Below are 13,143 nucleotides of genomic sequence, written 5' to 3' on the forward strand. Positions count from 1 at the left end.
GAAGATATTCTGTTGGCTCTTACTTGGTTGTCCTTTTTTTTAAAAAATTTTTTATTTATCTTTATTTTATTTATTTATTTATTTTTAAATTACTCAATGAATTTATTACGTTTATGGTTGTACAATGATCATCACAATCCAATTTTACAGGATTTCCATCCCACACCCCTAGTGCATCCCTCCACCCCCCAAACTCTCTCATTTGGAAACTATAAGTTTTTCAAAGTCTATGAGTCAGTATCTGTTCTGTAAAGAAGTTCATTCTGTGCTTTTTTCAGATTCTGCATGTCAGTGATAGCATTTGATGTTGGTACCTCATTGTCTGACTGACGTCACTTAGCATGATAATTTCTAGGTCCACCCATGTTAACAATGCCGGTATTTTGTTCTTTTTAATGGCTGAATAATATTCTATTGTGTATATGTACCACATCTTCTTGATCCACTCCTCTGTTGATGGACATTTAGGTTGTTTCCATGTCTTGGCTATTGCAAATAGTGCTGCAATGAACATTGGAGTACATTTTGTCTTTTCAAGTCCTGGTTTTCTCTGGCTGGATGCCCAGGAGTGGGATTGCTGGATCAAATGGTAGTTCTCTTTTCAGTTTTCTGAGGACTCTCCATACTGTTTTCCACAGTGGTTGCACTAACAGTGTACTAGGGTTCCTTTTTCTCCACACCCTCTCCAGCACTTCTTGTTTGTAGACGTTTTGATGATGGCCATTCTGGCTGGTGTAAGGTAGTACCTCAGAGTGGTTTTGATTTGCATTTCTCTAATAATGAGTGATGTTGAACATCTTTTCATGTGTTTTTTGGCCATCTGTATGTCATCTTTGAAAAATTGTCTGTTTAGATCGTCTGCCCATTTTTTGATGGGGTTGTTTGTTGTTTTGGTATTGAGGTGCAGGAGGTGTTTATAAATTTTGGAGATTAATCCCTTGTCAGTTGATTCATTTGCAAAGATTTTCTCCCATTCTGTGGGCTGTCTTTTCGTGTTGTTTAGGGTTTCCTTTGCTGTGCAGAAACTTTTAAGTTTGATTAGATCCCGTTTGTTTATTTTTGTTTTCACTGTCAATAAGAGGCGGATCTGAGAAGATGTTGCTGTCGTTTATGTCAGAGAGTGTTTGGCCTCTGTTTTCCCCTAAGAGTTTTATAGTGTCTGGTCTGATATCTAGGTCTTTAATCCATTTGGAGTTTATTTTTGTGTATGGTGTTAGGGAGTGTTCTAATTTCATTCTTTTACATGTGGCTGTCCAGTTTTCCCAGCACTACTTATTGAACAGGCTGTCTTTTCTCCATTGTATATTCTTGCCCCCTTTGTCATAGATTGGTTGGCTGCAGGTGTGTGGGTTTAATTCTGGGCTTTTCTATCCTGTTCCACTGATCTGTATTTCTGTCTTTGTGCCAGTACCATGTGGTTTTGATGATTGTTGCTTTGTAGTCTAGTCTGAAGTGAGGGAACCTGATTCCTCCAGCTCCATTTTTCTTTTTCAGGATGTCTTTGGCTATTCTGGGTCTTTTGTGCTTCCAAACAAACTTTAAAATATTTTGTTCGAGTTCTTTGAAAAATGTCCGTGGTAATTTGATAGGGATTGCATTGAATCTGTAGATCTTCCTTGGTTGTCTTTTATCTTCATATGTCTGGCTATCTTTGATCATAGACATTTTATTTGAAAAATTATTGGTAGGAATAAATTGAAACCTAGGATAATGTTATCTTTCTTTCTTTCTTTTTTTCAGGGCCGCGCCTGCGGCATGTGGAAGTTCCCAGGCTAGGGGTCTAATCAGAGCTTTACCTGCTGGCCTATACCACAGCCACAGCAACGCAGGATCTGAGCCACGTCTGTGACCTACACCACAGCTTGCAGCAACACTGGTTCCTTAACCCACTGAGCAAGGCCAGGAATCGAACCTGCATCTTCACGGATCCTAGTCAGGTTCGTTAACTGCTGAGCCTAGAAGAGAACTCCAGTGTTACCTTTCTTTAGAGAGCATTTTTGTATCTTCTGTTAGGAGCCTTGGTATCCTAGCTGTTTTGGTAATCACCTTAAAGCCAGTGGAAGGTCTTGAGGTTTTCTGCCACCAGATGACTCGTAGCTGGTTTGCCATCACTGTAAGGGCTGGTTTCTGGTACACCCTCACCCTCATAGCAAATCATTGTGTCCCAGTTCAAAGTGCCATGTTGTTATTTGAGGGCATCGCCTCTAACTTTGTCCCTCTCCCTCCTTGAGCACTCTCACCCTTTGACAATTTCTCGTTAAGTAGATAAATTCCTCCAGAGCAAAAGTAGCTCTGGATGTCTAGCTCTTCTTAAAGAATTTGCAACTTGTGGATCTTGCCTTGGTAGCTCTTAGTGTTTTGTTACTTATAAGATGCTTTTAAGATTTAAGAATTGTTCCTTAGCCTTTTAAGTTATCTTCAGGGGAGGTTTGTCTGAATTAGTTCATCTGGTATTATTGGAAGTAAAAAATCAGGACAAGTTACTTAACCTCATTTAAATTGTGCTTTAGTTTTCTCATCTGGAATATGAGATTAATAATTTACTTACTATCTTTAAGGGTTTTGGGTTTTTTAAGTGAGATAACATATTATGTGCTTACAATAGCGCCTGATGCATAGAAAATACTCAGTTTATTACTGTGTTAATTTGAGAACATTGGAATTTTTTCTTTTGTGCCTTAAGAACTTTGCCAAGCATCAATTAGCCCTTCTCCCTCTTTTACACAAAGTAATTTGCCGGGATTATTAAAGATTTACAAATAACATTTGTATAACTGACCTTTCTGTCAACCCTGATTTAGATAAGTGAAATTTTTTCCCATAATGTTTTTAGGACTCTATACTATAAGGAAAATTTAATTTTGCCTAAAACTAGATAATGATGCTAATATCCGTGTGTACATGTGTGTATGTATGTATATGTATGTTTGTGTATGTATATGTGACTATTTGAAGACTGATAAGCCCTGGGGTGTGTGTGTGTGTGTGTGTGTGTGTGTGTGTGTGTGTGTGTGTATTCCTGTATAAATATATACAGGCTAAGTAGGAAGGTATCCTCATTATTCAAAATATTGTTTTCTGTTGTTAAAATAATTGGGTTGGAGCTAAGGGGAGCAAATTAAGTAGAATCAGGTTATTTAAGTATTTTAAAATTCTGAAAATACGAAGCTTTTCTGATTTTCTTTTTTATGTATAAAATAGAGAATAGTTGCAAAGCCCTTAATTTACCTATTTTTAAAATTGATTGAGTTATTAGATTAGGTATAAAGGTAACAGGAGAAAATGAAAATAAAAACGGATAGCTGAACTCAGTCTGGTAACAGCTCCTTTAGCAATCCTGCTGCATGAAAAGCAAATAGAGCTAACAGTGAAACTCCCCAAAGTAGTAAGTACACGTAATATTTCTCTATCCCATAGACCTGCATCTTTCAAATGCATTTGCTCTTTTTTTGCCTCCACCTAATTTTTTGAGAGGAAGCTTAACTTACTCTCTTTTGTATCAATATTGAATCCATCAGTATAATGTTCAGTCTTTCAGTGTGTTTTTCCACTTTGTACAATGAACAATCATAATATATAAAAGTTAAAGTCAAAATAAGTTTCTTTTGAGATATAGAGAGATATGTAGCAGTTTGAAAAATTTCCTAAATTGTAAATAAATTCTCCCTTTGGAAACTTCCCGTTTGCTATATCCCGTTCCTTTGGTTTAAGTGTCTTTAAAAATTTTTTATGCCTCACTATATGTCTTAAAGTTATGTTACAGTAATTATTTTCATGATTTTGTTTTCTAGGTTAACAGAACCTTCTGGATATTTAACAGATGGCCCAATAAATTATAAATATAAAACTAAATGTACATGGCTAATTGAAGGCTAGTAAGTATACAGTTTGATTTAAATTAATTTATTCTGAAATGATAAAGAAATAGATCACATTTATGTTAAAGCATTGAAATATAACAAATTCATAGTTGAATCGTCTATTCACTTGCTTTTTGTTGGAAAACTTTATTCATGATATTTTAAAATGGGATTTACGATTTTTAGATACCATGTTTATTATAAATTACAATATCCTTATGATAGTAGTTTAATTTTTATGTATATTTTATTTTTGAGTTATGTTACTATGGTATCAAATATGCACTTTTGGTTTGTTTTTAAATATCTTGTTACGGAATTTGAAGACTCCATAGAAAGTATAAAAATATTCCTTGCTGAATTATGCCATTGGTTCATACTTTTCAGCATATTAGTTCTAAGGGTATTGGAAAAAAGAACATTTTTTAGAAGAGAAAATTAGGCTTTTTTAGAGGCATTATTCAGTGATTAGGGCTTGAGACTGAATTTCTGTATTTGAACATATTGTGAATGGATCATAAATGAATTGATATGAATTGTTTTTGAACTATTTGTATGAGCTTTAAAGTATATTTGGAGAACTGGGTTTTTTTTCCCCTCTACTTTAAATTTTTTTTTAAAAAACTTCAAAGTTATTAATTCCCTGTACACCTATGGTCTCATTTTGTTTAATTGTTAACAGATAACAGAATATCATCCTGAGACCTTTTGATTAAAATTTGAAGTCCTTATTAGTATCTCTAGTCAAGAGTTCATAGAAATAAGAGTAGTCTTTGTATTGAATTAAAAAGTCAACTTTAAGTACAGTTTTCATGCAGTGCAATACCAGGTGTACAGTTCAATAAGGTTTCAATAATGTAGAAAATTTATGTAGCCTCCGCTTTAGTCAAGTCATGGAACATTTCCTATTGACTAAATTTTTAGAAAAGTGTGATGTATACATATGGCCAGTTCATAGAGTTGTATATTATTTTTCCAAATTAGATATGATTGCTTATCAGTCTTTTTACTGGTGACTTAAGGATTTATGGCAAAATTATCTATAAATAGGTTTTAATAAAATACTCTTAAGATTTCTTCAGACTGTGCTTTCCATATTACATATTAATTTAAAAATATTTTAATATCTTTTTTCAGTCCAAATGCAGTGTTAAGATTAAGGTTCAATCATTTTGCTACAGAGTGTAGCTGGGATCATATGTACGTTTATGATGGAGATTCAATATATGCACCTTTAATAGCTGTACTAAGGTGAGTAGATATGTTTAATTAATGAACTTATAGTCAGTTGTAGAAAAGTAACTGTATAACTTATTAATTTTATATGTTAACCTATACTTCAAAAATAAATTTAGCCTAGATATTGATGGCTGAAATTGAAAGATGGTTGTAAGACTATGTTGTATACCTTGCCTGTCAACTTAGGTGTATATGTAATAATGTAAACATTGATGCAGCAAAGAGAAGTAAGTACCGTATCAGGAATGTATATTTCTTACTTTTGGGGTTTGAAAATTATATAAAGCGTATCCATGAATAACCCTTCATCTAAGGATGATAGATAGAAAATGGAGCAGAATGTTGTGAATAATTATATTGTATGATAATTCATTGCAACAGTTAGATAAGATCTTAGGTTCCTACATTTATTTTTAGCAATTTAGGTATAACTGTTAGCATTCCTTTATTTCGAGACTCTGTTGACTGACCGTCATTTATATGTGTGCCTTTTCATTTGTTTTTCTCATTTGATGACTTTGCATTAATTAACAGTGATTCATTAACACTCTTACCAACCCTTTCTCATACTGAAGGAAACTTTTGTAAGGTAATTAGCAAGATGGGATTTACTCTATGACTGTGAAGATGGAACAGTGGCTTTTCATTAGCAAGTGCTCCTCTTAGCTGTCCTGAGGGAGATAGAACACTCTTGTTTATTGACGATCCACTTGATTCTTAGCAGTGTACTAGGCAGTTTAAATGTCATCCAATCCTCATAAGGGTTTTGTGGAAGAAGTACTATTATCCCCCATTTTTTGTTGAGAAAGTTGGGACTCAGAGAAATAAAGTTTTACTTCTAATCAGTGGTAGCGTCAGGCGTAGGACTTGACAATTTCCTGACTTTGTAAGCCTATGCTGTTTGTACTTCACTTTACTAAGAATTCAGAATCTAAATGTTTGAATTATTCCAGTCATATAAGTACTTATCATTCAACAAACGTTTGATAACCTGCTCCACTCCGGAGACTATCGTAACCCTAAAGGGTGCGTAAGGAATGATGTAGGCCATGGCAGACACTAACTACCTGAAGTTGGGCCAGACTTCTTCTGAGGTTAAGTTCACAGTCCTCCACAAAATTGCTCTTACTTCAGACACTAGCTGCAAATTTCAGGGTCCCCAGGCCACCTGCACTTCTGACCAGTGGCTACAAATTTAGAGGTGCCTGTGACCACCCCCCCCTCAGGTTCAAGAATATCCTAGAGTAACTCACAGAACTGAGGAAAGCACTATACTTATGATTACAGTTTTATTATAAAGGATAAAAATCAGGACCAATCAAATGAAGAGACACATAGGGTGAGATTTGGGAGTGTCACAACCAAGCTTCTGTTACCCTCCCAACATACCAGTGTGTATTCCTACCCAGGATGCTCACCTGAGTTGCAGGTGTCCAGAGATAACTGAATCATCAGCCACAAGGTCGAAGTCAATCTCCAGCCTTACTCCTCTCTCTGGAAGTCAGATTGATTTTTTGTGGTTTAAGGCCCCAATCCTTTAATCACATCTTTCCGGTGTGACCCGCTCCTATCCTATGTCACCTTCTTAACATAAACTATGAGTCCATCATGAATAACAGAGACATTTCTATCACTTGGAAAATTCCAAGATTTGGAAGCTCTATCACCATGCAGTTAGGCACTAGCGGTAGCACATAAATAGATTTTTCACACAGCGCAGTGTTTCAGTCAGCTTATGAAAAGAGTGCTGTGTGATTTGAGAAGCAACTAAGTCTTCACAGTAAATTTCATCATGAATGGAAGAATGAAAGAAAGTGTGGAGGTCAGGATATTCTCATGAGAGGAAGACATGTGTACAAAGGCACAAACACATTAAAGAACCTTATATTTTGGGACAGTGGTACGTGGTTAGGAGTAACTTCATCATAGGAAGGGTGAAGGGATAGGTAGGAGCTAGATTACCCAGTAAGGTAATCAGTGACATCTGCTGATTGCTCGTTCTGGGCCAGGCGGTGTGCAAGAGTTCTTTCTGTATATCAACTCATTTGATCCTCACGGTAACCGTTCAGGTAGGTGTTATTATTGACATGCTATAAATAGAGACCGAGGCACAGAGAGATTCTGTGAGTAGACCAAAGTTGCTTAGCTAGTAAATGATAGAGTCAGTAAGATTTTATAATGCCTTCATCACTGCAGTATTGCTTATTTGTATACACACTAAAGAAATTGGACTTTACTCTGTAGGTAAGACTTTTCAGAATATGGAGAATGGATTGGAATGGAGAAGTGTTGTTTTTTATTGTGTGCTCTGCCATCATGTGCTGGACATCATGTCTGTAAAATCATAAGGTAGTAAAATTTGAGATCTAGAAAGAAATTATATTCCTACAGAGAGTGGCTGGGGACCCTAGAACTCCACAGTCAACTGAATTCAAATTTAGATACTGAGGTGATTCACACCTAAACTGCAGTACAGTCCCCTGAAGGGCCTGTCTTTTATTCACTTCTACGCCTGCTCTTTGGGGTCTTAGGTCAAAGTCAGAGCCCTGTGTTCCACTTTTTTGTTTTCCTAGCTCTAAAAACCCCAGGTTCTTAGCTCTTTAAACTCCATCTCCAACTTTGAAATCAGCAAATGCCTATAAGGAGAAATGGCTCCAATTCCTGGGCTCACTTCCTTTTAGTTCTCCCAGTACCTTCAAGTTGATTTTTTTCTTTTCATATGATTTGCTATTTTTATAGCTGACTTTCGTGGGATGGTTGGTTGGTCCAAAGTGTTTGGTGTGTTGTGTTGTGAAAGAAGTGGGAGCCTTTTCATTTGTTGCTTTAAAAACACTTATAAACAAACAGCCAAGCAAACAAATCTGCTCTTTTCATCTGTTTCAGAGGGATTAACCATATCTGTCATAAAGATCTGGGAATGTTAATTTTAGCAATGTGCTTATTTGATATAATCTTATTACAAAGACTATATATAGACTAGTATATAGAATTTGAATTCTGTTGACAGTCTTTTTTTTTTCTTTTTTTGTCTTTTTGCCATTTCTAGGGCCACTCCTGTGGCATATGGAGGTTCCCAGGCTAGGGGTCTAATCAGAGCTGTTGCTGCTGGCCTATGCCAGAGCCACAGCAACACGGGATCTGAGCCACGTCTGCGACCTACACCAAAGCTCATGACAACGCTGGATCTTTAACCCACTGAGCAAGGCCAGGGATCGAACCCGCAACCTCATGGTTCCTAGTTGGATTCGTTAATTACTGTGCCATGGTGGGAACTCCGACGGTCTCCTTTTAAAATCTTTTGTTGCTTCACAAATGTAAGCTAGTAGATGTAATAATAATTATTAGCATCAATAATTGATTAATTTTTAATTTGCTCTTCAAAATGTGCTTACAAAATAAATTATTGACTATAATATTTTATGTTCTGTTAAATATGATTTGAATGGGGGAATTCGATTCCTAACATGTCTAAAACATAAGTTTAACAGTGTCTAAAGAGATTGACTATTTTGAGTAATATAATTTGTTGTTAGCAGCTTCTTTTCTTTCTCATATTATGCTTTCATAGGTTTAGAGAGGATAGTATAGTATAAATAGATGAAGATATGTAATTTTTCCCCATGAACCAGGCTTAAAAAATGACAAATATCAGTTGTTAGTTTAGTTTTTACACATTTATATTTCTCCTCCACAAGCTTAATTTTCTTTTGTATGTATGTGGGCTTATGTGAGTAGTATCGTTTTTTTGAATAATTATATATTAATATAATTTGCATAAGTTTGCAAACTTCTAAAGAAATATAGAAAGTGTGTATTTTTAGATGACCTGAACCACCTAGATTCGTGTGTTGGAAGTATACAGCTTTAATTAGAATGTCATTATTGTCACGTAGCTGATGAGAAGTGTTCCATCTAAATGCACCACAATTTGCAACCAGTGGGAAAAAGTCAGGCTGTAAGGCCACTTGTTAGAGTACCAAGGTGGTTTCAGTTAGTTAATTAATTAGTTAAATTGAAGTATAGCTGATTTACAATATTATATTAGTTTCAGGTGTACCACATAGTGATTTGACAATTAAATTGATTGATTGATTTTTAATTTTTTGTCTTTTTTAGGGCGGCACCTGCAGCATATGGAGGTTCCCAGGCTAGGGGTCGAATTGGAGCTGTAGCCGTCGCCCTGTGCCACAGCCACAGCAACGCGTCTGCGACCTACACCATAGCTCACGGCAACATCGAATCCTCAACCCACTGAGCGAGGCTAGGGATCGAACCCACAACCTCATGGTTCCTAGTTGGATTCGTTTCCGCTGCTCCATGATGGGAACTCCTGATTTGATAAGTTGCTAGATTATACTCCATTTAAAATTATTATAAAATATTGATTATATTCCTTGTGCTGTATGTTACATCCTTGTATCTTATTAATTTATACCTAGTACTTGGTATCCCTTGATCCTCTTCCCTTATCTTGCTCCTCCTGCCACCCCTTTCCCCACCGGTAACCACTAGTTTGTTCCCAGTGAGTCTGTTTCAGTTTTGTTATATTCGCTTGTTTTATTTTTTCGTAAGTGAAAACATACAGTGTCTTTCTCTGTCTGATTTCACTAAGCATTATACCCTCCAGGTTCATCCATGCTGTTTCAAATGGAACAATTTCATTCTTTTTATGGCTGAGTTATATTTCATTCTGTGTGTGTGTGTGTGCGCGCACGTGTACTGTATCTTTATCCATGCATCTCTTGATGGACACTTAGATTTCTACAATATCTTGGCTATTGTGAATAAAACTGCTGAGAACATTGGGGTGCATATATCTTTTTTTTTTGGTGTTTATAGCATCTTTATTCTTTTGTGGTTTTAAAAAAATTTTTAAATGATAGTTGATTTACATTGTTTGGCCAATTTCTGCTGTAGAAATCTTTTTGAATTAGTGTTTTAATTTTCTTTGGATATATGACCAGGAGTAAAATCACTGGATCAGATGGTAGATTTCTTTTAAATTTTTTGCAAAACCTCTGTAATGTTTTCCATAGCAGCTGCAACAATTTATAGTCCTATCAACAAGTGCATGAAGGTTCCATTTTCTCCATTTCTTGCCAACATTTATTATGGTGGCTTTTTTTTTTTTGTCTTTTGTTGTTGTTGTTGCTATTTCTTGGGCCGCTCCCGCTGCATATGGGGGTTCCCAGGCTAGGGGTTGAATCGGAGCTGTAGCCACCGGCCTACGCCAGAGCTACAGCAACACGGGATCCGAGCCGCGTCTGCAACCTACACCACAGCTCACTGCAACGCCGGATCGTTAACCCACTGAGCAAGGGCAGGGACCGAACCCGCAACCTCATGGTTCCTAGTTGGATTTGTTAACCACTGCGCCACGATGGGAACTTCTGGTGGCTTTTTGATGATGGCTGTTCTGACGGTGTGAGGTGACATGTCATTGTGATTTTGATTTGCATTTCTCTGCTGATTAGTAGTGGTGAGCATCTTTTCATGAGCTTGTTGGCTCTGTGTATGTGTTCTTTGGAAAAATGCCTATTCATGTCCTCTGCCCATTTTTTTTTTGCTTTTTAGGGCCACATCTGTGGCATATTGAGGTTCCCAGGCTAGGTGTCGAATTGGAGCTATAGCTGCTCGCCTATGCCATAGCCATTATTAATGCCTGATCTGAGCTGCATCTGCTACCTACACCACAGCTCATGGCAGCATCTTAACCCACTGAGTGAGGCCAGGGATTGAACCTGCTTCCTTATGGATACTAGTTGGGTTCGTTAACTGCTGAGCCATACGGGGACTCCTGCCCATTTTTTAATCAGGTGCTTTTTTGTTTTTTTTTTTTTATGTTGAGGTGTATGAGATCTCTGTATGTTTTGGATATTAACCCTTTATCAGACATATCATTTGCAAATATCTTCTCCCGTTCAGTAGGTTGTCTTTTTGTTTTGTTGATGGTTTCCTTTGCTGTGCAAAAGCTTTTAAGTTTGATTAGGCCCCATTTGTTTATTTTTGCTTTTTGTCTCTCTTATGTGGAGATAGACCCAAAAAAATTACGCTGTGACTTATGTCAAAGAATGTTCTGCTTATATTTTCTTCTAGGACCTTTATGGTTTCTGGTCTTAACATTTAGGGCTTTACTCCGTTTTGAGTTTATATTTTACTTCATTTTATTTTATTTTTTAAGCATGACTTTGAGCTGTTACAGTGACAACGCCAGGTCCTTAACCCACTGTGCCACAAGGGAGCTCCATGAGTTTATTTCCTTTATGGGCATGTTGCACTCTCATTGTTTTACATGTGGCTGTCCAGTTTTCCCAGCGCTACTTACTGAAGAGACTGTCTTTTCTTCATTTATGTTCTTTCCTCCTTTGACATAGATTACTTGACTGTAAGTGTGTTGGTTTATTTCTGGGCTCTCTTTTCTGTTCCACTGATCTGTGTCTAGTACTTACTGTTTTGATTAACTTAGCTTTGTAGTATAGTCTGAAGTCAGGGAGCTTGATACCTGTAACTTTTTTTTTTTTCCTCTTCAAGATTGCCTTGGCTGTTCAGGGTCTTTTGTGGTTTCATGCAAAATTTAGGGTTATTTATTCTAGTTCTGTGAAAAATGTAATGGGTATTTTGATGGGTATTGCACTGAATATGTAGATTTCTTTGGGTAGTATGGCTTTTTTTTTTTTTTTTGGTCTTTTTAGGTCTATACCTGCGGCGTATGGAGGTTCCCAGGCTAGGAGTCAAATCAGTGCTGTAGCTGCTGGCCTACACCACAGCCATAGCAACACCAGATCTGAGCTGCATCTACGAGCTATACCACAGCTCATGACAATGCCAGATCCTTAACCCACTGCATCCTCATGAATACTAGTCAGATTTGTTTCTGCTGAGCCACGACGGGAACTCCAGTGTGACATTTTAACAATATTACTTCTTCCCCAAGGTAGCTTTAAGTGAAGGTTTACATATGACTTAAGTAAAAGATCACCCTATAGTATTATGACAGAATGGAATGCAGGAGCAAAGAGAGAAATGGGACATTGCTGTCCAGATGGGGAGAAGAGAAAAAGGAGTGCAGGGGCATGAGAGTAGTTTGTAGTCTTTTGGCAGAGATTGAGCTAATTGGAGAGAATGGCTATGAACACATTTTGGATTTATCCTTCTAGTTGCCCATTCTAATTCAGATACATAATGATTCTGACAAGGATATTTTGAATAAATTTCATGTGATTAACAGTCATGTGTACATTAATATACACAATGTTCAACTTTGCTCTCTTATAGTGGTTTGATAGTCCCTGAAATAAGGGGAAATGAAACTGTGCCTGAAGTTGTTACAACATCTGGCTATGCATTGTTACATTTTTTTAGTGATGCTGCATATAATCTAACTGGTTTCAACATTTTTTACTCGTAAGTATTTTTCTCAAAAATTTCATACTGTAATGATTCTTATAATTTGACATAAAAGAGCTTATTATTTGTTTTTATAAATATCTTATATACTAGGAGTAGGCTAGTGTTTTAAATTCCAAAATATATAACATTTCTTCCTAAGTGACATAAAAGTGTCTAAGCTTGTATTAGGATAATTTCAAAGTCTCAGAACGCTATGGTAAGAAGTTAATTTGGTTGAAAATTAATTACAAAATTAAAAATTTTTGGCAAACAGTTAAGTAAACAAATACAAATTTAGTGTAACTTTGTGGGGAGTAGCAGATACCTTTCTATGCTCCAAGCTGTTTTACACCTAATTTGAAGAGCTCAGTTTTCCAGAGCTAAGTTTTCTAGAGATTCTACTGGATGCTTTATATATATTATATTCTTATAACATATAGTATGGTCTTTAATTCTCTTCACAACAGTTCTGTCAAAAGGGCATTTTTCCCATTTTACACATTAGGAAATTGAGGCTTAGGAGGTGTTTTTTTTTTTTTGGTCTTTTTGCTATTTCTTGGGCCGCTCCCGCGGCACATGGAGGTTCCCAGGCTAGGGGTCCAATCGGAGCTGTAGCCACCGGCCTACGCCAGAGCCACAGCAATGCAGGATCTGA

The 13,143-nt window shown here is 36.6% G+C and overlaps 1 protein-coding gene across 2 annotated transcripts in view; it reads left to right on the top strand.

Moving 5' to 3' along the window:
- ATRNL1 (attractin like 1) overlaps positions 1–13,143 on the top strand; it is a 765,538-nt gene that overhangs the window by 26,738 nt on the left and 725,657 nt on the right. For both annotated transcript variants that reach the window (XM_047760605.1, XM_047760606.1), the window contains exons 2-4: positions 3,792–3,875; positions 4,998–5,111; positions 12,375–12,503. In XM_047760605.1, coding sequence (XP_047616561.1) covers positions 3,792–3,875; positions 4,998–5,111; positions 12,375–12,503 — 327 coding nt within the window. The remainder of the gene's footprint in view (positions 1–3,791; positions 3,876–4,997; positions 5,112–12,374; positions 12,504–13,143) is intronic.

The sequence above is a fragment of the Phacochoerus africanus genome, chromosome 15, assembly GCF_016906955.1.
Source record: "Phacochoerus africanus isolate WHEZ1 chromosome 15, ROS_Pafr_v1, whole genome shotgun sequence".
NCBI lineage: Eukaryota > Metazoa > Chordata > Mammalia > Artiodactyla > Suidae > Phacochoerus > Phacochoerus africanus.